The following is a 26,783-nucleotide window of genomic DNA, read 5'->3' on the forward strand; positions in this document are numbered from 1 at the left end:
AGGAGTTTAAGCCTTTGTAGTCTTATCCGGATGCAAAGAGGGTAATTGGGAAATTAGAATATTATCACTTGTATTTAAACTTCAATACTTGCAAGGGAGGTTAGTGGTAGACAATCCAACCCCTAACTTCACCCATTATTTTTCTAGTTTAGTTTATATTTGAGCATTTATTTTAATTTGGTTCATCACTCTATCCAACAAACAATTTCACTACCACCACAATGCACATACTCACCATGAGCCTATATTTTCTTGTGAATTTAGGTTTGTGATTGTACATTTGCATATTCTAGTTCTCCTTAGGTTAACACCCTAGCTAGTGAAAGGAATCCAATCCTCGTGGGTTCGACAACCTTTCTTAAATCCCTATACTATTACTTGTACCCCTTATACTTGAGGGTAGCTATTTGGCTAACAGAGATCACACCACAAGTCTTTATCCGTAAGGTAGAGAGAAGAACCTTGTGACGTGGCTGGTGCTCTCCTCGTCCACAGCGTTTAAGAAGAAGTCAGGTCCCGGGATGCCCCGACGACTACACTGCACGGTGTTGGCACACTCGCGCATTCAAAAAAGACTGTTTGCTAGCCATACTGGTTTTGAGCCAAACAACATCAAGAGGAAAACCGTGGTTGGCGGTCTTTTCTCCTACGTGCCTAAATCAGTCAATTTATTTATGTTGACAGAGTAGCAAAACCCGTGCTTTCTCCTACTTCCCAGCGATTGCTCTGCTCAACCTACAACGTCGAGTATCGACTAGGTGACGCAAGAGATCACACCACAAGTCCTTATCCGTAAGGCAGAGAGAAGAACCCTGTGATAAGGTTGGTGCTCTCCTCGTTCACAGTGTTTAAGAAGAAGTCAGGTCAAGGGACGCCCCGACGACTACACTGCACGGTATTGGCACGCTCACGCATTCAAAAGAGACTGTTTGCTAGCCAGACTAGTTTTGAGCCAAACAGCATCAAGAGGAAAACCGTAGTTGGCTGTCTTTGCTCCTCCGTGCCTATGTCAGTCAATTTATTTATGTTGACAGAGTAGTGTTAGATAAGTAATAAATGAAGAGAAAATGAGAGACATTTTATAGGTGAAGTGAAGAGTGGCATTCACTTTGTTTCTGATGTGTGGGACTGATGTGCTTCAGTTATATGCCTTCGGACTTCTCTAGAAGTCATGTTTGTGCGGTGCGCGGCGGCACCTCAAGGCGTGTTTCGGCCTGAGGCTTGGCTCAGGCAAAAGCCTGCCCTGCAGTGTTCCCTGAGATCACACATGCATGGTCATTCCAACAATAGGAAGCAACTACAAGTCGGTGCTGATTATGCCTAGTTGTACCTTCTATGTACAAGTCCCCTGTGAGGGATTTCTTAGTTGGGGAGTTACTAACGTTGAAGCGTGACTTCAAGCCATTCATTGAGCATAATCACTGCGAGTGAGTCGTCAATCATGTATTTTGTCTAAGTGAACGTTTTTGCCCTTTCGGTGGGCCCCTGCTAGGCCTCCAAGGAGTCGCCCACTCCCGACTAAGAAAGACCTTTGTATGGCTAGAGAATTGCCTGATGGGGGGATCTGCGTTAGAGCAACGAGTGTTAGATAGCGATCTTAATCTTTAGTACTCAAGTGTCGAGGGTTGACTGCCTAATCAATGTCTGTTGTGGGCTCTGTTAACTTGTCCCTTACTCTTTTCTGATGGAGAATCTTGACTGCAATGTCTCGTGGAGATTACTGTCATTAAAGCGTTATGTTCCGCTCTTGGCGAATGGTTGTGGACCATGGACGTCGTGGAGTCTTGAATGGTAACATGGTTGCTCTGCTCTACTGAGATACATTATTTTATTTTTTTTACTCTTGTTTACAAAGGGATGTTTTAACGGCGACCTTCGTTTGCAGAGGCAAATAAGGTTGAGTGCGTTAACGGAGATTCTTAATCATCTTGGTCTACGGATATATAATCTGTAAGTTTTGTTTATTCCCTTGATATTTCCACCTTTCACACAAAGAAAGTCAGATTTTGCATCAAAATTTACAGTGGGATCTGTGGAGAAAAAAGATGATTCATCAAGAGCTAAGGGGCCGAGTTTCAAACCTATTCCATCTTGGTCTCTTTTGTGTGCAAGATAGAGTATGCAGTACTTAAAACATCTGAGAACTCAAAAACATACTTGGATCGAAGTGATGCCATATATCAAGAAGTGAAATTGGTTCATTAGAAAATAGCAAATGGTGTGACCATTTATATGATGGAAGACAGAGCTGCAGCACAAAAATGCTAGATAATTCATTGTTGAAAGTCCGGAATTTGGAAATCGATTAATTCATAGTGGGTTGTCCATTTATGCAATGAAACTAAATATTCAAAAAGCTTCCACAGTCCTGAAGAAAGTAGTCGTTCAGAAGTAACAAATACTGGAGAAACAACAAAATAAGGAAACAGGCAGCAGTATAATCTCTGGTCTTCAATAACGCGGTTGAAGGTTTTAATACATCTATCCGCAGAATGAGCCAAGAAAGACTGTTAAACACATAAACTAGATTCCCTAAATATTACAAAAGTCATGAATTACATCGCTGCCAACATTTCCAGTAAACTTTACATAAGCATACTAGCATAGTGGCACAATTCTGGTCAGGTCTCAGGAAATTGGCTTTCTATTGATTATCTAGATAATGATTAGAACCCAAAATAAGAATGCAAGATAGATTAGGGATGCACGTTTCGTGAGATTGTAAGCCTCGAAGCCATCACCTACCATGCACACTGGCAGGAGATCGACCACCTCTCTCACTGCCAATATCATCTTCTACTCCACTCACATCTAAACAAAGGCCATTGTTGTTTACACTGACTTCAGAGCTAGCATTACTGCTGGTGGCAAGAGGAGAATCTGAAACACTAACTGTTCTGCTTCGTGCAGGCCCTGATCTCACACTGTACATAGAGGATGCAGGAATATTTGTCATCAACGGCCGCAAATTACCAGGAATGCTTCGCCTTATATCCTGCAGTCAAAAGTTGAAATAGGAAACTATTAACTAAGATGCTGGGGATTCTAGTTTTAACTAATAATGGGAGGTACACCAAATAATAAAACTCAAAGGAATGCTTACCATGTGACGTATAGCCATATCAAGGGATTTCTTTGAGAGTGATCTACCAAAGCCTGAACTGTCTGGGGATGACGATGACTTCCCAGAGTGGTTCCCATGAGGAGATTGTTTGTCATCGTGCTTGGGGGGCGCCAGTTTCCGCATATTTATTACCCGCTCAACCATTTTTGTTCCCATTAAAACAGGGCTCACATTGTCATTAACTTTAGAATGCCCACGACTGAATGCAGGAACAGAGCTCCCACTTATATGAGTACTGCCATTGGGAGCCCTTCCTCTTGAGGGAGAGCATGATTGCCTTCTTGGTCTTCCAGGAGGACCAGGCTCAATGGAAGAAGATCTAGAGCTGGGTGCTCCTGGCCTACCTCTAGAAGCTGAAAGTGGTCTATCAGGAAGTGTTGTCCTTAAATTTGGTGGGGCATCCATCGAGAAACCAGGCATTTCCGAGGGCTTCCATGGTCTAGATTTCACTGTTGGCGATGCGCCACGTGATGGCACTGGATTTCTTGTTGCTGAGGGAACTGGCTTCGAAACTGAAGGAGAGGGCTTTGATGTAGGAGCTGATATACTAGGCGTATTGGATGGCATGGACGGTCGACGAGTTGGTGTTGATGCTCTTGATACAGATTTGGGTGGGGGCACGGTAGGTCTGCCAGTTGGTGTTGAAGATCTTGCCGTAGACCTTGACGGTGTAGAGGATCTTGAGGGAATTGTAGATTTAGTTGCAGGAATTGTGGATTTAGTTCCAGGGATTGCGGATTTAATTGTCGAAACTGAGGGCTTGGCTGCAGAAACCGTGGACTTGGTTAATGTTGCTCGAGAAGTAGGTGTTGACGATCTTGAAGGTTTAGGAGCTGAAGTCACTGTGGGGCGTCCAGTTGGTGTTGCAGGTCTTGATCCTGGACCCCCAGATGATGAGGGCCTCCGGATACCTGAACTTGAAGAATTCAACCCAGGGGAAGAAGCTGATTGTTTAGATACTAAGTTGCTCCTAGCAGCAGGCTCTGGCTGGGGGTTTGCTAGCTATGACCACAAGGAAGAAATGACTTAGCAACAATAAATGAATCTCGAGCACAACTAGAAGTAAAAAATCCTCAACAGAAAATTACCATGAACTCCACACTTATTTCAGAGACCAAGGTAAATGCAAGACAGCATTGTTATTTCTAGAGATTTCAACATTCTATGTTCAACAGTAGTAAAATGTGCTCAACTTAAATGTTATAGGCAAGTAAATTTTTCAAATGCAATTTATAAGCTGAGCAATGTAATAGCTGGTTTGACAGATGTGAAAGAGTTCAATAGTTCAGACATTCATGTAACTGCCAATTAAGCTTCACAGTGAACATGTTTTGACCTTTTCTGCTTCCTATTGCATATTTTGAGGATTAATAACTGCCCAGTGTATTAATTACTTGGCAAATAAAAAAGGAGAATCAAAATCAATTCCACATGAAATTGTGACTTCACATACGGATGCTAAGTTCCCAAGTCCACCAACTATTTATGCACATGCTCAACCACTCCAGAATAAGAATTACTACCCAGCTCATAAGAAATGCTTACTCTAGATTTGAGTGCAGTCGGACGTGCCTTTGGGGTTCCAAGCTGACTCATCATGGTCTTATGTGATTCCATTTCCAATGAAGGGAAAAGAGGAGTCCCAGGCGGAGTTAAAAGCCTGAAGCAGGGGGAAAAAAAAAAACACGACATAATAACTTCAGTTAAAGCAGAACATAATAATAAGACCCAATTTACAAAACCAATTGGCATCTCTCCTAAACTATTATACTAATATGCTCTTAAGAACAGAATTAAATGAGTTTCCGTAAAGAATTAAAACTAAAAACACTGTGGACATGCATTGCCTTCCTCAGAAGTTCACATCCCCAACATTAGCATATTTAAGTAAATTTAACAGTGGTGTAGATATATATGGTGTGAGAAGCAAAACAAAGGAAAAACCAGCAGGCTTTGGCCACCTTAAAGATTAGCAACACCCACATTAAGCATGTAATATGTAAAAATAAAAAAATAAAAATTGGACCTTGTAGAAACTATAGAATCCAAACTATTTCAAATGCCAGACATAATTGGGACACCCCTCCAAATCTGTATCCATCCTGAATTTAAGGGATATTGCAAGCCTGATGTAAAAATTCCATACTTTGCAGAGAAATATCAGAATCGTAATCACATAAACAACCTTATATATGAAACTTAAAGTTGCCTGCTAATTTGGTCTATTCTCACTTTGAAACAAAAATTACCCATTACTGGCTCCCTTATTATCTATCAGAACCCTCTCAGCTAAAACACAACTAGAGGAAATGTAAACTATACTATCACATTACCAATCATAGTCATTCTTATCATTCTCGGAATTGAGGAAATCATCAGCTCCAGTCTTGCGTGCAGGCGCCGGCGTTGATGAGGATATATTAAAAATGGGAGAAGTTCCGGGTTTAGCCCCTGCAAATGCCGAACCAACCACACTATTCAACCCACATTTCCAAACAATTCAAGCTAACTATTTCACTAATACAGAACCAACTCGAGCAAAAACCACGATAAGGATTAAGAAACCAAATTTGAAATCCTACATTGCCCTCCGAAATTCAAAAAATTAGGACTTGAAAATTACCTAATGGCTCATCGAACTCTTCGGAACTATTGAGAAGAAGATCGTTCCTTTCCTTCTCCCTCTTCTTCATCTCTAGAAACAAAGCCAGCTCTTCTTCCTTCTCCTTCCTCATTGAGGCCCTGAGCTGCTGCCTCTGCTTCATCATCGCCTGCATTTGCGACTCCTGAGCCCTAAAACTCCGATTCATATCTCCGACGACCCAAACTCCACGGATCAACAATAAATAAATAATAAAAAATAAAAATTTCCTAAACCCTAACACCTAATTTCCAATCACCACTCCAACAATAACAATCCCTTTCAACCAAAACGTGCTCTCCTCGTCATCGAAAACCCTAAGTAACGAATCTCAGCGGCGTTAGATCTGAAACCGAAGCCCAATCAATCCCTTGCACAAATTCGACGGCCACGGATTGCGAGTCTGCTTCACTATCTTCCAATAGCTTAAAATGTACGGAAGCGGAAGAAGGCTGAGGAAAGATTAGGGTTTGGGCAGTGCTCAGCTGTAACGGACCGCCATTGTTGAGGAACGAAGCTCAGGTGCGCTGGAGCAAGAAGACGACGGAGACTGAGCTTGAAGGAAGCGCCGCCATTGGTGCGAAGCTAAGCTGGAAACCCAGGCGAGGTGAGAGGGAGGAGAAGCGAGGTTGGAAGATCGGAGATTTCACAGTAGAGTGAGGGGGGGAAGACGAGGAGTGGCATTAGATGGTAAATAAGGGAGATTTGGGGTCCGAAATAGGGAAAGTGAAAATGAAGGTGCCGGGTAGAGGTCGGGTCGTTTCTCCTCACTTAAAGCCTACGTTTTGCAGGTTGTGGGTTTTGGTGGGTGGATAATCACGATAATGCCCTTTAATTATTTTATTTCCTTTTTGTTTTGAATTTTGAAAGGGGTGTATTTGCATTTTAGACCATGTATTTTTGTGTATTTTCTGATAGAGGGCTTCAGACATTTTCTGTATGTGGTTCCTCTAGTGTATGTTTTGATGTTCAGCATTTCTATTTTGTTGATTTAGGTCAGGAATCTCTACAAATTTCTCTTACTTACTTTTCCTACTGAAGAACAAAATTTTGATTTTTTAGTCATATAAGAAAAAATTCTTAACAAACTGAAACCATTAACTAGTTATAAATTTATAACTTATTGTATTATTATGTTTGAAGTACTTCGTCTTGAGTTGACATTCTCATTAATTTTTATGCTTGGTCTTAACTTTACATGTTTACTTGTTAGACTCTATGTTCATACTTTTAGGATCCAAAAGGCATGTTAATTTAAATGATAATTTTGAAGAGCTTATATCGTTTAGAATTTATATATGATATATCATATATGCTTCTTTCTGTATGAAAATTACTTTCAGATGTCAAGAATAATTTTAGCTTTTCAGTTTCCCTCTTGTTTATAACATCAAGGTAAAAATGTGCTAGTTCCCTTGCTCTTTTCTTACTCTTTGGGATAATTGTCAATTTTGTTGGTTTTTTAAATTAGGATATTACCCACGGTTTTGGCTATTATTTTTATGTGTCAAACTAAAACAATGGGTGACAAAAACAATTCAACAAATGTACAAATGTTTTGAGCTAAAAATAAGAGTAAATATCACACTTAAAATTGGTACAAAAATAAGAAAAAATATTTAAATAAATTGTTTTCTCACGTTTACCAACTCAAAATATATTAAATGATTGTACTTTCATAAGTATAACGTTATGTATCAAGTTTTTTGTTTTATTTTTTTAACTTAACTACGATGTAAAAGGTGAATTACTGAATCATCCATCATCGTAACTTTAAGAATTTATTCTTGGTCATCCATTAGTCATTCAAAATAATTCTTAGTCATCCATCAGTCATTTAAGATAAGAAAACGTGTTATAAATGCATGATCGAGTTACGTGTTTTCAGAAAAGAAAAGAATCCAAAAAAAAAAAAAAAAATACCAAGTTTGCTGGTCTCCATTTTTAATTTCCCCGGAGAAAAGAAAAGTATTTTACTTCCTTTCCTATAAGCCGAAATTAATCAAAAACAAATTGAAACCCGGAGCCGGCGAGATCAGTAGAGAGGGTCGCACGGTTGGTATCGTGCCGCAGCACGACGTCGTTTGATAGCTCAAAACCCATCGCCGATGCTGCAGAAGAAGAATCCTAGCCTGAGCTGAGAATCGAATTTCTTGAGAAATGGCAGGGAAGATGAAGAGGAGCGAGGCCAGCAGCAGCAGCCGAAGCAGCAACAACAACAGTAACCACAGAGCCGAAACCGTCGTCGTCGATTACGGCAAGAACAAAAGCACCTGCGGCTACTGCAAATCCAAAGCTCGCACCAGCATCTCTCACGGTTCGTCTTTCCTTTCCGTCATCTAATCCTCTCTATTTTCCACTCGTTTGCTTCGCAATTTTGGTTGATCCGTTCCGCTGATTAGAATTAAGTGAAAGAATTTGCGAATTGAAATCACTGTCAATTTGATTGCTGGATCAGTCATTGCCTTTGTTTTTAAGTTCTTGTTGTTTGATTTTGCAGGTCTGTGGGCGCAGAGCGTTACGATTAATGACTATCAAGGTTGGTTTTGCTGGCTTGATTTTGTGTTAGTGTAGTGTTAACCATGAAAGAGATATCATGATGCAGTCTTATCTTGCTTTTTTTTTTTTTTTTTTTGTTGGTGGTTGTTTGATGTTGCTAGATCTTCTTGACCGGGGTTGGAGAAGATCTGGTTGTTTCCTTTACAAACCGGAGATGGACAAAACGTGCTGCCCTGCTTATACTATTCGTTTGAAAGCTGCTGATTTTGTTGCTTCGAAAGAGCAGCTTCGGGTGACTAGACGAATGCAGAGGTATGTTTAGCTTGTTTTCGGTGAGTTCCAGATGATTCATTAGTTGCTTAACAGATTACAAGGTTAGAATGTTATGATTGTGTACCTTCTGTAAAGATTTAAGGTTTTTAGTGGTTATCAGTTAATTGATGGCGACTACTCTCAAGTTTCAGTGAGCTTAGCTTTTTCTTGTTGATGAATTTCATATCAATATTAAGTTGTTGGAAGACATGCATGTCTTATATTAACTTTTTTTTTTTATCTATCCCTAGGTTTTTAGGTGGTGCCTTGGAATGTAAACGGCCAGGGGAGTCTACAGAGGGTCCAAATGCGTCCAAGGATACACGTGGCCAGACCCCCCTTGGAGTTTCAAGCTCAGCTCCCAACAACAGTGGAGAGAAAGATGGGGAAGAGAAAATTATGAATTACTTGTCAGATCAAGTTGATAAAGCAATTTGTTCATGCTCAGAAAGAGGGGAGCTTCCTGACATTCAATCTCCAAAAGCTTCTGTTAAAAAGGTTTTGCAAGCCAAAAGAAAGCTATTAGCTGAAGGGTCTGAAGATCTCTTATACTCCAGCAATATTGCATTTCAACTAGCGGCTGCTATAAGACGGTGTCTACCAGAATATAAGGAATCCCACAAGGGAAGACAATCGGGACACATTGCAGAGGAGAATGGGTTGTCTCCAAAACTCATTGCTGAAAAGCTAGAAAGTTCATTAAATCAGTTGGGGAACACTTCTGGTCTATCAGTAAAGGCTTGCAATGGTCACTTAAATTTTTATTCTGCCACGAAACCTGCTCCCTCACATGGAAGTGCTCAAATCGTTAGCAACTCCAACAGATCTGCTTCCAGGTCGGAAAGTAAAGGCTGCAGTTTGAAAAATAACTCTGAATATACTCAGGTGAAGAGGCAGAGGCTTGAGATTCGTCTTAAAAGGTCCAGTTTTGATTCAGAAGAGTATGCCTTATATAGAAGATATCAAATGATGGTGCATAATGATACCCCTGACCATGTTGCAGAAGGCTCATATAGGAGGTTCTTAGTTGATACTCCCTTAATATATATTCCCCCAACTAATGATGGTACAGTTCCCCCATGTGGCTTTGGCTCTTTCCATCAGCAATATGTAATTGATGGCAAACTTGTTGCAGTTGGTGTTATAGACATTCTTCCTAAATGTTTGTCCAGTAAATATTTATTCTGGGATCCAGACTTTGCGTTCCTATCACTAGGGAAGTATTCAGCACTGCAAGAAATAAATTGGGTGAAAGAGAATCAACTCCTTTGCCCTACTCTTCAATATTATTATCTTGGTTACTACATCCACTCCTGCAGTAAGATGAGATATAAGGCAGCGTATCGCCCGTCCGAGCTACTGTGCCCTCTTCGTTACCGGTAAGTGTCTCTGTACCTCCATCAATTGGCCACTATCTGTGGAGAGCTGTTAACAGTCTCAGTGTACTTACATTCAGGATCCAATTGCATCCATTTCTCAAAATCTAAGCTTGATTTCAAAAGCCTCATATCACTATGATTTGAGGAGGCTTCATCAGAAGCCATTCCATAATAATTTTTGTCAGTTCTCTATCAATATTTGTGATAAATATTCAGGTTGAGAGACAAGCTTCAATCTAGCTAGTACCCTGACATTAAAAGTTTTTGTGGCTGACAAGCTGAAATTTTTATCCAGGTGGGTTGCTTTTGATATTTCCAAGCCTTTGCTTGATACAAACAAGTATGCTGTTTTATCAGATTGGACCATCTCTCAAGATAGGGACTCCTCATCACTTGATGTTTCTGAAGATGTCATGGAAATACAATATGATGACATTGGCCAAGATAGTGAGGTTCTTATGTATGATGAAGGGATGATTGAGCCTGAATATGAAAGCTCTGACAATGAACCACATCTGGCATATGTTGATGTAGAAAATGGAGATGCCGGTAACGTTTTAATCGGGTTGAACGGATCTCGTGTGAGATTCAAGGTATGTATCCTCAAACTATCTTTGTCAGTATTATACCATGTCTCAAAGCATCAGATCCTTTATTTCAATCTACCTAAAACTTCCCCTCAAAACCCAACCCCTTTCAGCCTTTATTGACTTTGTGGTTTCATTTACTCATGAGTCATGACATTGGGTATTTCTGCTGCAGGATATAAAGCAAGCTTTTGTTCCCACAGAACGAAGTTACTTGGAATCCCAGTTGAGTAGATACACAGAAGTTGTAGGTGAAGAGCTCGCTGAACGAATGGTTTATTCAATTGAGCCCTAAATGGCTTTCATCACAAATGAAAGATTTATGAATTGCAATTGGAAGTGAATATTCTGGCCTAGACCCGAGTCAATATCCGATCATTTTAGCGGGGGATAAAAGTGAGAACTAGTATACACGTTCCTGACACCCAGATTCATCTTGAAGTTTGTTTGTTTCTTGATGTTCAAGATTTTGTTCAACTGAATCGGTTTCTGGTTGAAAATTACATATTTGCTGGGTACATGACAGCTTTGTAAATTTGAAATAGAGAGTTGCTTTGCCTTTTTTTTTTTTTTTTTTTTTTTAAATAGAGAGTTGCTTTGCCTTTTAGAGCAGTTGTTGCGACAAAATACCCATCATTTGCAGAAAGACAACTCCTTTTTCTTCTTGCCAAAAAAAAACAAAAAGAACTCTTTTTTCTAACTTTATTCCGAATTTTTGTTCTTATACATTTATGTGTCTATTACTTTCTTTACATTTTAAGTCGGGTCTATATAGAAACCAGTTGTATGTCGAAGGAATCACTCTTAAGTCTTAACTAATGAATTGGATTTTGTAGCATTCCCGATATCAAAACGATAAAAGAGTGGTGTTCACAAGGTTCGAGTAGCTCTAGTAAAAGGGAGCACATGATCAAGGTTTTAAATATCGGTATTTTCATATCTATCGGTACTTTGAAAAAGGGAGATATCGGATATATCGGGGATACAGTGTACGAAAATATCGTTTTTGAAAAAAGTCAATTTATTAGAAATTTAGAACTACATATAAATACATATGAATGTCAACTTCATCTACATCCAAAAAGAGACTCTAGGCGGTTGAAAAGCCGCTCGCTGGTCTACGAAAATGCAATAATCAGACCAAGACATATGACCCATATAGTGCGAATTGTAGTGATGAACATGATAGTTATAGATCTCTTTAGAGCTGCCGACTGTTTCCCCTATAAGGGGATAATAAGGATGAACCCAACTAGATGACTGATCATATACTTCTCCATATTGATTATATCCATAAGCATCATAACCAAATTGATTGTTGCCTTCATGAGATTCATTTGAGATCCCACTGCGCTCTGTGCCTAAACTGATAGAGTCAAAACTTAAGGCAATTGAAGAAACATCAGATGGGGTACTTTGATCATCAGTTGCATCTCTAGTCCTCCTCCCATATCGGGTCTTCTCTTGAGCACCATGACCAGCTGTTCTCACTCCGTGGTCTTCATCTTGGGTGGCATGATCAAAATTACCTTCACAGGTAAATTGGAATCCTCCATCCACAGAAGATTGTCCATATTCATATCTTTCACCTCCACCCTCTCCACCATCATCAGAACTATCTGGAGTTGCTGTACCACCCCACACATCATCACTATCTGAATTATCTTCTGGGTTTTTAACAACTTCTTCAGATAAGACTCTCTCTACATTGATTCCAGCATTAGTTGCAGTTTCTACAACTTGTGGAAGAGGTCTTCCAGCTTCATCATCGAGGTGTGCAGGCATAATCCAATCATGAAGTGGATCAATGCCATTATGAAGCGGCTCGCTTGCAACATGAAGTAGATCTATATAGTTGTTTTCATTGACCACATTATTCTTTGCCTGTTTATCTCGCAGCCTCAGCTTCATGTTGTAGTAGCAGTATACAAGCTTTTCCAACTTCTGATATGCCAAACGGTTCCTTTGCTTGGTATGAATAATAGCAAATGTACTCCAATTTCTCTCACACGCAGAAGAAGAAGCCGTTTGTGCCAAAATACGCATTGCAATTTTCTGCATGTTTGGGATATATCGCAAATTTTTACCTCAAATTTTACAGATATTTCTTCACTTTATCGGGATATATCGCAAATATCTAATATATCGGGGATATTTGACGATGTCGGAGAAATTTCGCAGAAACGGTGACAGATAAGATATTTACCCCCATAAATATATCGGTCCGTCGAAAAAAAGAGATATCGGGGGATATATCGGAAATATCGCAGAGATTTAGAACCTTGCACATGATTAGGTAATGAACAATAAGGCGATAGCCGATAGGCCCTCTACCTAATTTGGTCTCTTTCAGAGATTTTAAAGCAACTGGGTCATAATCGAGTAATTGATCATTATATATTAGTTTCTAAATGACAAAACCCAAAAAGAAAAAAAGAAAAAATATATATATAAAAAAAGAAAAAGGTGGGTGCTTTTCCTTTTTTGAATTTTTGGTATTCTTTTTTTTTATTATAATAAAAAGTGGTAAAAATGATTTTCAGAGTGGGTCCCCTTGAGTGTTGACATGTTGATGTCATCAAAAATGTATTTCCCGCCAGATTTTACGGAAAAATCTTAAATTCTTTCTTAAAAGAATTTTGATATTTTAATGTCATGAAACTCCAGAACTGAGACGGACCAAAAAGTCCAAAACAAAGGCTATTACGAAGGCAGAAAGAGTCAGAAAGTTCGGAGGACAAACATTAAGAACAAAGTAGAATACAAACTGAATCACAATTAACAATCAAATGATGTTATTGAAGGCAAGTGCAGAGAATTGCCGAAAATGACGAAATCGACAGTCTGATATTTTACATGACTTAAAAGACGAAGAACAATGAGATTTAGAGAATGTACAATTGAATGTGAAAGGGTCTTGAATGTTAATCAATTAAGCGTCATCTGCATCGCTGCCACCGATATGCGCTCCATGACTGACCCAATAATTGTTTCCTTCAGGACCCGATATCTTCACCCTGCTTAAGAACGAAACTCATAACCTATTCTACGAAATCAAATTAGATTAGAAATCAAAGTTTCTTCCTCCACTAGTCTACTGATTACTGACCGCTCAAGGACGGATTTGCCTTCCTTGTACTTCTGGCCCTTTTCATGAGCAGTCTCCTAAAAGAACCCATCCAAAATTCAAAATAAGTAACAGCGGAGAAGAAACATACACAAAGCCATGATAATCCAATTCAAGCTTTCTGATCTTACATATTTCCACCCCACTATTGATCCACATCCAACACAGAAAATGTCAGCAACAGTGTGCATCCCGGTCATCATCAATCTCTCTTCAGTCTCTCCACAAGTTACGTTCACTCTGTGAACATAAATGGAGATGATAATCACATATCTGAAAGCAACCAAGTGCAAGCAGATTACTGACTAATAGTTTTTGAATGAGTAAGGCTGTTTCTGCTCCTGCTGATTATAGTTGATTATCCTATATCTGATTCTCTTATAGGAAATGTAACTCCATCCCCACAGATTAATTTATATTTCTGTTGTGTTCACATAACTTAACAGTCTACAAATGACAAATAAGACTTCGAGACCAATGCTTGAAGCTATTTGGTTTCACCATCACACAAGGAAAAGCCTCCCAAACATCAAGAAAAACTTACACCTTACTGAAGAGATAAGCCTTCCCATGCCTGGACTGGAAAGACTGAATGAAACACAAGCAAAAGATGTAGTCAGAACATATGTCTCTACTGAAACTAAACTACCAAGCAACATTTCTCGGACACTCCAAAAGAAAAGGACACTACAGAAGTGACAACTGCATCAAAGAAAAATCTAAGCAGGCCTTTCTAATTCTGAATTAATATCAAAGTATAAGCTAATAATCACCATTACTTATCTGAATATTAAATATAGGACAGTAGCACCACTTCTGATTTGAATGTTCTTAACAGACATATCTGACTACAGAAGTACACCCATTCATGAAAGATTGGACACAACTAATTCAAACTTAAGAATGTGCCAGAACCAAACACTATGACCTTCTTGCTGGGAAGCTTGAGAATCTAACTTAACCTGTAGAAGTGAAGAGACACTTGAAAGCAACAAACCACCAAAATCTGGTAGTTCCTATGCTACTTGATCACAGCCTCTAAATATGCCTAATACAGCACCACAAACACCATCTCACATGACATGACGTATTACATAGTGCTGGGACTCCCAAATTTTAACAGCTATCTCATAAGCCAGCATGCACTTTCTCAGTTGAAAAATGGTCAAGGCTTCTCTAATTTATCACAGCTATCCTCTTCACTAAAACCAGATTCAAGTTCTTTGCAAACTCCAACCCCCAAGAAAGATAATCCAATGCAGCATTATGTTTGCACTGGATTTAAACTCCATGAATGATATAGGATCCCCATGCATTATAGACATCCCTTCTCTCACAATAAATTTCAACAAAAACACAACTCGACCATGAGCTATATGCAAGACAAGTTACTCATCTACCACCTAGATTCTAGTCAAACCACACAAACTTCAAAAAGAATAAACAAAATATAAAAGCATTTTAAGCTCCCACTAATCATCTAACCATCAGAGACCACAAGGGGATCAACCGATCAACTACCACTCTAATAAAGATTTTTCTGTTCTCCATGATTGAACACCCACTTAACCTTCCCTTACTTTTGAAGTTAGAGAAAACAAAAAAAATTCAAAATCAAGCCAAAAAACATTGATCTGCAATCACAAAACCAGATTAACTAATCCATTTGATTCATGATTCCATAAAACTAACAGCATGTAAATTATCTAACTAGAAAACGAAAAACAAACACAGAACCCAAAAGAAGGCAACAATTCATCAATACCCAAATGAAATCCAAGAGAATACCACAAAAAGAAACTATCAAAGTTTGAGTCTTTAATTGATCAACAACCTTGGAAACTATGTCTTCACAAAGAGCAAGATGGGTCCGGCAGTGCTTGCAGCTATAGATCTTCCCCTCAAGACTCAGCACAAACAACCTTCCCATACCTCCACAGTCTCAACCCAAAAAGCTAAACACTTTGGAACCAAGATGAAGATTCAGATAAAGGGTCGTCGTTAAAATCCAAGAAAACCCAAACAGATGTATTATTTCTGTACTTTTCAATAAAGAGAAGTGAGCAATATTGAAGAAAATGAATCTGCTGGGCAACAAGAAATGGATAAAACAAAGACAATAGAGAATCATTGTAAATATTACCTTTGGTTTTCTGTTAGTTCTGGTAATGGAGTCTGCAGTTGCAAGAAATGTGGACCGAGAAGCAATCGCATTGGGCAAGTATATCACTTTCTCTCTGTTAAAAGTGGAACCTGACAAGACGTGTCTACCACGGTATTTTTGCCAATTTTACTCACTATTAAATCTTTCGATTAAAAATGTCTTCATAGTTCATACTTCATAGTTGTATGCAATCGTCACCTCTGATTTCAACATTTTTGTGTTGGATTCACGAACAATCGGTTGATTAAATTTTGGTATTTTGCCGAGTATTAATTCTAAACGTGAATCGTGTTTATCCGTTTGAGATTTGTCAGGTTCGTTAAGTAGAGCGCATTATAAAATTTATGTTTTATCGATAGTGAGATTATGGATTAAGAAAATCTCAAGAAATAACAACCTTAAAATGATTTGGCACTTTGGAGGTGTCATGAAAGTAGTCGTGGCATGCTGAAGCATTCCAAACTTTTTTAATACCTTTTTGTTTATGAAAATTTTCCGTGTCATAATCTCACAATTGGTAACATTATTTTTAGGAGATCTTCCAAGTGCCAAACCTCAAAATTTTCAAGTCGTTTTTTTTAAAATGATTTTCTCGGTTTTCTGACTTTGGAAAATCGTAAAAGAAATTGAGTCAATATTTTTGAGATCCATCACTTTTAAAATTGCTTAAAAATCATGACTTTTCCAATGATTTTTTGGCTGGAAATCATAATTTTGACAAAAATTTAAGAGAAATTTTTAGAATAAGTTATCACGGTGATGTGCTTCAATGCGTGTAAAACTTATGTTTAAAATTGTTTTTCGAAACAATCTCTACCGTTGCTTATTTAGAAATGGAATTATGTACATTTTGGTTAGGTGATGCTTGTTGCATATGCTCACAGACCAATTGAATGAGATGCATGTTGCCGTGTTTACAAAGACGTCACTGATCTTGATGGGTTCCTTTGGAAATGGATATGCTCATGAATTTGTTGAGTTCTTAATTTGTTTTGGTAAATGGCACATCTAGCTCTTTAAAAAGAAGCTTGGAGAGACCTCTCAAAGTCTTCTGGACGTACATGACAAATTAAAATAAGGCACCTACCCGGAATTTGACTTGTAAATGCAAATTATATTTAGTATCCATAGATTAATTTTCTAGCAAAACTCCAAGGTTACTAGGCTAGTGGAAGCAAATATTGCCCCTTGTCCAATAAACTATATATTTGCTATGATTGGGGAGGAGTGGGTAAGAAGGGTTGGCAAGATTGAATTCTATAGATGTTTTTAGGCAAGCTAGCACCCACTGAATTTGCAAAGCAATGTTATATATAAATTACCAAATCTTAACAAATTGTTTTACATGTTTATTACTGTAATGAGCATTATTGGAGTTATTGGAGTTGGAGGTGATAAGGGGAAGTGTCTCTCTTCTCTTTCTGCAAAGTCCTCAACCTATAAGTCCTCAAGTTCGTCAACCTAGCTATAAGTCAAATGCTCATCCATTTTGTAGGGTCATTTTTTAAGTACATGATGTGTATTCTTGTCCTGTTTCTTTTCTCAGCTGTGCATAGAGCCATAGATTATTAAGGTGGATAGTATAGAACTATAGATTAAGGCCATAAGTAATACATATATTCACCTAGTATTTCGATCTGTTTTCAAATTACTGCCATAAGAAATCATATTTTCTGGTAGTCAAGACTTTAGAGCAAAAACCGAGTACATGCATGTAAGTGCAGTATATTACACAGGGAAACATAATCATAGCAATTATTTAAGAATGTGCATATACAAAAAGAGAAAGATAATGGCATATATATAAGAGAAGGTCTTGGATAAAGGAAGAGAGATGAATGAACTCATAAGATTGATATGTGAATTGGTTATTTGTTAAAGGTAGCTAGAAAACTGATAGGTCCTTTTCCGGTCACAGCTGCTTGAATACCGAAAACAAGGAAGACCACCATAGCCAGACGAGCATGCTTGATCTCAGCCAGTTGAAGTCTTTCCTTCTCTTCTGGGTCGGCGGCCAAACCCAATGGATCAAAAAACTTGCCACCCGGGTATAGCCTCTTCTCGGGGTCGAGTTCTGCATTCCTTTGGAACTCAATGTACCCTAGTACCAACACCTCGATCCATATCAAGGTGGTAATGTTAAAGGGAAGTGGAAGACCAAGGTAGGATGATCCCTCAACCAATTCAACCTGTCATGGTTGGAAAAATTGAACAAAATGAAACAATTAACATCTTAAACACAAAATATTCTACCATATATACTAATCTGTATATATAAGATACACATGAGTAAATTAACATTCTCGCCAACAAGTCCTCCATTTTATCATGGTATAGATTGTTTTCCACAGTTATGAAATTTACTTAGGCCCTAATGGACAAACGAAATGAGAACAAATGAAATTAAATTGAATTTGTCATGGTCTGCCTATCATTGTCATCACATTCATGATCATTAATTAGGACCTTACCTCAATAGGGAGTGAGGACCATCATGCATGAAACAGTGATAGGTATTTCTTGAATGGATTACAAGAAGACACGATGAGCAAAAAACAGTACGTGATAGGTATTTCAGCTCCATATGCATACAAGATACAAGATACGATTCATTGTCTCATGGAAATAAGGTTTATTATTCCTCCACACATCATCTCAATTTATCCTAGCTACTTGCTAGCTTAATGAAGGTTTATTCTTTGAAAGATTTATAAAATAGACATACAATTTCTTCTTTCTTAATCATGGAAGAGAGAATTCAAATTTTAAAACTGACCTGTTGGTAAATTATAATTCCAACATTGTATAGGTCATGGGTTCGATTCTCACTGACATATGTAAGGGGTGGGGTGGGTTAAGGGTTTAAAAAAAAAAAAAAAATCATGGAAGAGAGAATTCAAATTTTAAAACTGACCCTATGATAGGTGAAACTAGTTACAAACTAGTTAGAATATATATGATAAACATATATAGAAACAAAGTTTGTACTTTTTTTTTTATCAAATGGGGTGTCAATCCATTAAATGTAAAGTAGGAAACGTTTACAAAATGACTCACCCAAACAGCCGGGCTACGATAATATTGAGCCATGAATGAAAAATAGAAGTTTGCTTTAGGCTTTTCATTCAAGTTTGTACTTGAATAGCAAGGATTTCAATTTACATTATCTTTTTTTAGTAATTTAAATTTTGTTTTTAGTAACTTAAACTTTGTCTTTATATAAGAATTTCAACCAAAAAAATAGAAGAATAAATGTGGATTATAAATTAGAGAGTGCGAATTCCATTCCCTAAAAGAAATTACCTTTAGCTAGCTTGTTAAAAAAATATGTGCATAGTGAAGCTCATAATCTCATATATACAATTGCAATTTAAAATAAGCTATTTTATCAAACAAAAATTAGCAAATTTTGGTACTACTTCTACGAGCTTGGTTTGGTGGGACTCTGTTCCACCCTTCATACTTGCGCACTTAATAGAGACTACTTGGGTCTTCCGAACTTTCGTTTTCGTTTGTTTCATGTTTGCTTTTTCTGATTCATTTGGGAGGTTTTGGTTTTGATCCCCCTCTCCTTTGTACTCTTGTTTTTCTTTTCTTAATATAAGAGGATAGGAAGGATCTCTTCCTTAACTATCCAAGCCTTTATAAAAAAAAATAAATAAAAAAAAAAAAACAAAAATTGGTGCTTTGGAGTACTTGCTTGATTTTTCATAAAGATGATCTATTTCCGATTGATCAAAACTAACTTAGCTAGTAATCTCTTAAGCTTTCTGCACTTAACCGTAATCTATAATTTTGAGCAAAATAATGTGCCTGACCCGCCTAAACACATTGCATTATGATCGAATCAAAAAATTAGAAAGTTTTTAACATGGAGAAATTAACTTTAATATTACCTTCCCAGCGTCTTGCCATGCAACACCAGTGAGACCCTCGACAGCTAGAGCTCCAAGAGAGCCAAGCATTGCCCACCTCCCATGAATCAGCTCGCACTCTCTGAACCTCTGCAGCCCGAAAACCTCCGTGTACGGCTGCAACGGCGTCGGATTGAGGTCCGAAGCTTCGATCCTGGTCCCGATCACATCACCAGCCAAGTTCTTGGCCAGGTTCTGGTCCAACCCGTCGTAGTCAAACTGCAAGTACTCCGTCGGCTTCCCCAGCCCGAATGGATCAAATCCGCGGTCGCCTACGAGGGAACCATCGAGCCATTTGGGTGGTTGGGCGCCGGGGAACCACACAAGCCGGTCGGTCTCCGGCTTCTTGGGGGCCTTCTTTGGCGGTGGTGGTGGTGACTTCTTGCCGAAGCTAAAGAGAGCTTGGAACTTTCCGAAGCTAGGGCTAGGGTTTTGGAGTTGAGCTCCGAAGAAATGTGACGTGACGGCAGCTGTGGTGGTGGCCATGGTTGGTCTGAGCAGTGAGGTGTGGTGGGACTGTTAAGTAGAGGGAGAGTGAGCTGGTTAATTATATATGTACGTAAAAGTAGGGAAGAGGGTGAGCCGGTGAGGAATAAATTCTGAGAAGGATGTGAGAGGTGAATATTTTGGACCTTATAATGTTTGGCTTGCCTTATCTGTTGGATGCATGCTTGGAACTTTTTTCTCCTCACATTGCTTGAAGGGATATGAAATGGTGGTTTGTGATTCTGGAAGGGTACCCTATATGGTAATTTTGCAATGTGGTTCCTTTTTAAGTGCCTACTTTGATACCCACGTCTTTCATGTCAAATTTGAGTGCTCTGAATCATGTGTTGATTTTTCACATTCGATAGAGACATTTCATGTAAATCTTTGTTACACAAAAGAACCTCATTCTGTGAACTCAAACGTGTTGGTTAAAGTTACTATGAACTCTTAATGTAGAATACACAAGCTAAGAACTCCATTTCTTAGTTCAAAAGTCTTAGTTGAAGGTATGCTATGAACTCTTAATATACAGTGGACGGTATAAAGGTGGAACTCAGATAATCCCACTCTTTTTCTAGTTTGATTTCCAAATATTTCCGATTAATTCAATAGGAAATATTTTTTGAAAACATTTAAAAGTTAACTATACCCTTTCAAACTTATAATTGAACAGAAAAATACGTAGTTTTCTATACTCCACCTAGTTCGACTTCGATTACATAGATTTTGAGCATTTGAGCTAATTTGGGAAAAAACAATACACACAAACTTACTGTTGCAAACAAAAATAAATAATAAAAAAAATTAAAGAAGAAGAAGAGCTAACTGGACTAGCTAGTTTCAAGTATAATGCTAGTAAACAGCTCGTATGAGATTCTTAATCATACTCATGTCGAGCTATGCAATTAGTACATCTCAGCTTACAAATGTTGGTATACGATTGGCCCAACAACGAGTATACCAACAACTTTTACGATTGGCCCAAAGTCAATTAAATGGGTTTTAGCCCATCCATTTGTTTTCAGTTTTAGAAGAAGACCGATATCTTCGTCAACAGACAGACGGGGTCTGTTTCTATTACTGAAAGAGCAAGAGTACACTCACGAAAAATAATAATAATAATAATAATAATATCACTGTGATATCCACTCTCCAAACCTAATTTTAACAAGTCCCACAAAAAAAAAAAAACCTAATATTAACAAGTCTCAACACTTTAACCATCCGTTGTTTTAGGGTTAATCGAGCGTTCTAGCATAAAACTGTCATATTTAGCGTTCGAGTCTCAATTCTAATCAGTTTGTAGTCAGTAAGTTTGAGGGACATTCACATTCATACGCATACGGCAAGAGATTAGTTTGACTTTGTTAGGATACCCTCATGAATTCGATACTGACTAAATGGATTTGTTATCAACTCATTAACGTAACTGAGGTGGCGGAGTGTCTAGCTACCGATTAAAAAAAAAAAAAAAAAAACCTCAACTCTTTGACTGTGGCTAGTTTGTACCAAAAAAACACTTTTGACTGTGGTTTTGGTGTGGACCAATCAGAAGCCAGTGTTTGAGCTTGGTGTCATGTATCCCCTACCACCTCAATAGTTCCAAAAAGTCTCCAGGTGTCATGTACTATACCTCCCACAAATATCTCCTTTGCCTCTATCCCCTCTCTACTGGACCTGATCACCTCCCACACAAATATCTTTACCTTTCGCCTTTGTCTTTGCTTTAACTTGCTTTACTCTACTTCTCTTCTCTACTCTTCTCTTCTGCTTTCCCTTCTCTGCAAAACAAGAGGTATGTGAGGATCTTGTAGGTTTTCAATTTTGAATATTTATTCTCTAGAATTTACTATTTTCTTGAGCTTTGATTTTATGTGGATGACTTGCTTGTACAATTCGTTTGCTTTTTGGCAATTTTGACCATCTGGGTGCATGATCAGTCTACTTTTCAAGTTGTGTTTTTTTTTTATCTGGGTATGAACTCTGTTTGTTTGACCACTGAAAAATAAAGAAATTTTTATTCTTTGATCAATACTATTAGTATAACTTGCTTAAGTTTCCTGGAAGTTGATCACTTGGTCTTGATTATCACCAATTGTTAGAGTTAGAATTTTGATGTTGATAGAGGATGGTTCTATAGCTTTGATCACTCATATAATCTGATGAAGTCCATGCTTAGGATTTTGTCGATTGTTACCAAGTATAGCTCTTGTTGGACTTGGCAGTGATGTTAAATTAAATTGTTTTGTGCCAGTAATCAGTCTATTAAGAAACAATAATGAAGGCTGCCAAAGGCAAAGGAACTTTGAAGAAGGACAAGAAAGAAGTATTGAAGCCTGTTGACGACAGGCAATTCTCTAAACCGAAATTTAACTTTATCTTGATAAATTTTTGGAGTGGAAGTTGAGATGTCATTCTTTTTTCTTTTCTTTTTTTTCCTTCAATTCAGAAAGGTGGGAAAGCGAAAGGCAGTGGCTGAGGTTAACAAGAGCAGCGGAAAATTGGCCAAGAACTCAAAATCGGCCAAAAAGGACCCTAACAAACCAAAGAAGCCTGCTAGTGCTTTTTTTGTTTTTCTGTAAGTACTTTCATATTTTAGGCATTAGATAACACGTTGTTGACTATTTCTCTAGAGCCTTTAATAAGACGCTAGCTTTCAAATGTTGATGCAGTGAAGAGTTCAGAATAACTTACAAGCAAGAGCACCCGAATGTGAAAGCTGTGTCAGCTGTAAGCAGCTATCTTACTTTGTTTACCATTTAGCAGAAAGTGTTGTATTTAGTTTATGGAGTTGGATATTGATGTGATTACTGGTGGTTGCTTTGAGTGAAGGTGGGGAAAGCTGGCGGAGCAAAGTGGAAATCTATGTCTGCCGCGGTAAGTAGTAAATATCATATAAAAGTAACCTGAATAACCGTTTTCAATGACTTCTGAACTTTGATGTGTATACTTGTCAATATCATTCAAGTATAGTTCTTAGTTGCCAGTTGGCGTTACTTGACATGGGGCCTGAATGCTTAAAGTGGGAATTTGAATTTCTCATCTTGGATTGTGTACCAAGTTTGAAACCTAGGACAGTATCAATTAGTTAAGACTAAGAGACTGAAGAGAGTGCAGTGCAAATGACATATTATATCCGAGTATCTTTAAGTTCAATTATTTTTCTGTGGATTCTTCCTTGCTTTTCTTAGATGAACAGTCTCTTGCATGTCTTTCCTAATTCCTCTCTGTACTTGTTATTGATAGGAGAAAGCTCCATATGAAGCTAAAGCAGCTAAAAGGAAAACGGAGTATGAAAAACTTATGAATGCCTACAACACTAAACAGGTAAAATTGACTTGTACTAGGACTGGAACAGGCCCTTCATTGTTTCTTTGTCTTTACTTTCCTGACTCTCTTAAATCTCTATCAGGAGGATACGGATGGTGATGATGATGAAGAACCTGAAAAACCAAAAGCCAGCGTGACCCATGAAGATGAGGAGAGTGGGGAGGTAATCCTCAGTGCTATGACTTCTTGTTATACTACTGCCTATTACATTGGTTTTTGATATTTTTCATATCTTGCACGCATGATGATATTTGAGAATATCTGTTTATCATTTTATGTTCCTCGAGGGTTCTGTCAATTCAACTCTTGGTTTAGTAGATCGAACGTATGAGCTGCATTTTATTATTCTTACCAACATTTAATGGTAAAATCACTAAAATGAATTCCAATTTTGCATTTCTTCTAATTCCTACGAGAAACTTTATACTAGTTTAATGTCCAAATCATGTACTTTCACAAAATTCATGATTCATTCTTGCTTTTGCCACTGCACTGGCAAAGTAACAAGTCAAGAACTTGGAAATGAGTGTTCCACTATTGCCATTTTATAGTTAGTGGTACTTGATTAAAAAATACATTTTGGGGTTTTCTTTCCCTTTTTTTCTTTAGGAAAAAGTAAAGCAGTCTAGCTACTCACCCTCAGGAGTCATTGCAGTATCAAGAAGTCTAATGATTAGCTGGGTTGGATGGTTGGTGGTCTAAAGATGGAAATTAAACTTCAACTTTTGACTTCCATGAATCCATGAACTTTTTGACTTATTGTAGATTTAATTCAGCTGAGATAGTTCAATCAGATTCCAACTAGAAGCTAGTTTTCTCTATATTCCCTGTCTCAGCAGTTGCTATGTTCATCCTTTAACATAGATTGAGTTTTCCAATTATAGGAAGATGATGAAGATGACGATGATGAGGATGATGAAGATTGAAGCTAGCTGCTGTAGTGCTGTGTCCCATTAATATCAAGCCCAATAGTTGGGACTTTGTAATCTATTGTCACACCTTTTCACTTATCACATCTTTCACTGATGTTAAATATGGTTTTTAATTTGAGAGGAAAGCATTAAGAATGTAAGCCTTGAAGCTTCTAAGTAGCCCTTCAGGATGTCAGAATATATTTCCCTTGCATTTGCTAGCTAAATTGAAAATGAATGATCAAATCTTTATGGTGTAAATTACAAACTTCAGTGTATGAAAAGAACATAAAAAAAGGGGCATTCCGAGAATCGAACTCGGGACCTCTCGCACCCAAAGCGAGAATCATACCACTAGACCAAATGCCCTTCATGTGAAATGGTATAGCCTGACTAATATAAAGCAGTGAACATTGAACATGCACCACAATCGTATTATCTAATAATACTAACTTGGACTTTATATGAATGTTAAAAGAGAGAAAAACAAACATTTTGTTCACTGGGCCTGTGAACGATGAGTGATAAAATTTTGCAGGGAAAGCTTTGAAAGAGTGGCCCAACCCAATCAAGCAAAATGAAGCTCTAACCTTGATTTGGGGAATAGTCTTTGGAAAAGCAAAGGCCAATCTAGGCGCACACAAGAACCCTTCCAAAATCTCCCTCTTGTTAAAGTCTTTGGGATCAAGTCAGAGTGGTGAAGGGGGTGGTGAAGTGTGTTAGGAGTTACGACTATAGACTAGAAGTTCAATCCTCGTTTATGTAACAAAAAGTATATTTTCTTTTTGCCGTATCAATATGTTGCGTAGCACATACTATTTTTCATAAATTGCACTTTTACAAACACAGAAACAGGATTCAATGTTGGTTCCGAAACCTTTTGCTGAGTACAAATTGGTAATCACCCCATAAAATTGCTGAATTTTTTCTTTCCTTCTTTTTCTTTGGTAACATAATGATTGATATATTCAATCATGTGTCACTGTATGTGGATCGTGGAATATCATTACCAAAGCTTGATGTGAAATTACAGTAAAGCTAAAATGGCTTCTAGAACAAATGAAAGGGGCAACCACTTTCCAAGCTATTATTGTGTATGCTACATACTGAGGCTTCAGCTTTACATAGTCTGATCAAAAACAGATAGGCTGTATAGAAATTAGTACTGGATCAGATCTCGATCACACAGAAAAAGCCGTAGGGTTTGATTCTGCATCCTCACACGGTGGTGGTGGTGGTAGTGGTGGAGAAATTGAGATCGGAGCCATGATGGCTCATACGTTTGGATGTCGGAGCATGTCGCCTGAGAGTGAGAATGCGATGGTCACATGTTCGCAAGTGGACTACTACTACTAAAGAGTGCCATCATTATCGATCAAAAGCAAAGCCAGAGACTATAGAAAACCTTCTCCTCCCATTGTGCCTACAAAAACCCATATGCTTTGCTTTGTGTTTCCATGTTAATCATTATGGTTATATACTATAGTTTCCATCACTATAATTGTATTCCATGCATTAATTCTCAACACTAATCATTCCTAATGTCAGTTCAGTTCCCACCAAAATCCAAACCCCTTTTTACTATTTCCTAGTTTACTACTTGCTAGGGTTTTGGTTTTATTTTCTTAATTTGCACTTATTCTTGTCGGAAGTTTGTCGCAGTGATTCGCGGTTCCATACGTGTGCTCACTTGATACTAATTTTATTATAAGTTATATTTTCTTTTGTCATTTCTCCAATGTGAGATTTTTCCTCTCCAACACGCCCCCTCAGGTGCAATCTAACTCTAGGACTGCACGTGAAATTAATTAACAATCAAATTTCCACAATGGAAATTAAGACACAAGCCTCATATCGGAGACTTGGTCAATACAATCCAAGGCCCACATCGGACACTTGGTAGTAATCCAATCAAAATATTCCAATGGCAATATTGGAACCCAAATTCGGGCCCATGATAATTGGAGACGCAATTAGAGAGGGACTCGCTCTGATACCATGTTAAACAGCGACAAGCGTGGCCCATGGCCCACCATTGTACCGATACTGTCCCAACTTAACCACCCGTTAGGTATTGAGTTTTTATCACAAAAGGTCTTGGTACAATTGGGTAAGAGCCACCCACTTAGAGCATCTCCAATGGTTGAGTTAAAATGCTTGTGTCAAATTTGAATTTGAAGGTTGAGGTGGCAATTGTCAATTTTGACATACTTCTCCTTCAGTAGATAAGTCTAATTTAAATGTTTTTTTTTTTTTTCAAAATATTTTATAATAAAGAGAAAAATGTTTTCTCATTCTTCTCTATC

The 26,783-nt window shown here is 38.0% G+C and overlaps 5 protein-coding genes and 1 non-coding gene across 8 annotated transcripts; 2 read left to right on the top strand and 4 right to left on the bottom strand.

Annotated features, from left to right (window-relative positions):
- Positions 1–2,369: 2,369 nt before the first annotated feature.
- LOC133715113 (uncharacterized) lies at positions 2,370–6,528 on the bottom strand. The gene is made up of 5 exons (XM_062141477.1): positions 5,748–6,528; positions 5,458–5,575; positions 4,670–4,784; positions 3,104–4,126; positions 2,370–2,995 (listed from the first exon to the last, which is right to left on the bottom strand). Exons 1-5 carry the CDS (start codon positions 5,932–5,934, stop codon positions 2,738–2,740), a joined length of 1,701 nt encoding a protein of 566 aa, XP_061997461.1. The 5' UTR covers positions 5,935–6,528; the 3' UTR covers positions 2,370–2,737.
- A 1,137-nt stretch (positions 6,529–7,665) lies between these two features.
- On the top strand, positions 7,666–11,103 carry LOC133715318 (arginyl-tRNA--protein transferase 2). The gene is made up of 6 exons (XM_062141773.1): positions 7,666–8,082; positions 8,266–8,304; positions 8,426–8,576; positions 8,828–9,955; positions 10,251–10,548; positions 10,718–11,103. The coding sequence occupies exons 1-6, from the start codon at positions 7,926–7,928 to the stop codon at positions 10,835–10,837; spliced, it is 1,893 nt and encodes a 630-aa protein (XP_061997757.1). The 5' UTR covers positions 7,666–7,925; the 3' UTR covers positions 10,838–11,103.
- Positions 11,104–13,260: 2,157 nt separating this feature from the next.
- On the bottom strand, positions 13,261–15,972 carry LOC133717477 (protein yippee-like). 3 transcript variants are annotated; one of them, XM_062144192.1, is made up of 6 exons: positions 15,813–15,972; positions 15,504–15,631; positions 14,214–14,257; positions 13,801–13,942; positions 13,652–13,707; positions 13,261–13,559 (listed from the first exon to the last, which is right to left on the bottom strand). In XM_062144192.1, the coding sequence occupies exons 2-6, from the start codon at positions 15,597–15,599 to the stop codon at positions 13,475–13,477; spliced, it is 423 nt and encodes a 140-aa protein (XP_062000176.1). In that variant the 5' UTR covers positions 15,600–15,631; positions 15,813–15,972; the 3' UTR covers positions 13,261–13,474. The 3 variants fall into 3 exon arrangements, with proteins under 3 accessions (XP_062000176.1, XP_062000177.1, XP_062000178.1); XM_062144193.1 differs by having other exon boundaries at positions 15,504–15,706; positions 15,813–15,949; XM_062144194.1 differs by lacking the exon at positions 15,813–15,972 and having other exon boundaries at positions 13,801–13,909; positions 15,504–15,787.
- A 1,570-nt stretch (positions 15,973–17,542) lies between these two features.
- LOC133717784 (chlorophyll a-b binding protein CP29.3, chloroplastic) lies at positions 17,543–20,344 on the bottom strand. Its single transcript, XM_062144522.1, has 2 exons — positions 19,730–20,344; positions 17,543–18,022 (listed from the first exon to the last, which is right to left on the bottom strand). The coding sequence occupies exons 1-2, from the start codon at positions 20,231–20,233 to the stop codon at positions 17,702–17,704; spliced, it is 825 nt and encodes a 274-aa protein (XP_062000506.1). The 5' UTR covers positions 20,234–20,344; the 3' UTR covers positions 17,543–17,701.
- A 1,523-nt stretch (positions 20,345–21,867) lies between these two features.
- LOC133718350 (high mobility group B protein 1-like) lies at positions 21,868–24,638 on the top strand. The gene is made up of 8 exons (XM_062145179.1): positions 21,868–22,031; positions 22,491–22,585; positions 22,686–22,814; positions 22,909–22,966; positions 23,069–23,113; positions 23,483–23,563; positions 23,649–23,729; positions 24,451–24,638. The coding sequence occupies exons 2-8, from the start codon at positions 22,515–22,517 to the stop codon at positions 24,490–24,492; spliced, it is 507 nt and encodes a 168-aa protein (XP_062001163.1). The 5' UTR covers positions 21,868–22,031; positions 22,491–22,514; the 3' UTR covers positions 24,493–24,638.
- A 136-nt stretch (positions 24,639–24,774) lies between these two features.
- Positions 24,775–24,846, bottom strand: TRNAP-UGG (transfer RNA proline (anticodon UGG)). The gene has a single exon. It is a non-coding gene; the product is annotated as a tRNA-Pro (tRNA).
- Positions 24,847–26,783: the final 1,937 nt, after the last annotated feature.

The sequence above is a fragment of the Rosa rugosa genome, chromosome 6, assembly GCF_958449725.1.
Source record: "Rosa rugosa chromosome 6, drRosRugo1.1, whole genome shotgun sequence".
In the NCBI taxonomy this organism is placed as follows: domain Eukaryota; kingdom Viridiplantae; phylum Streptophyta; class Magnoliopsida; order Rosales; family Rosaceae; genus Rosa; species Rosa rugosa.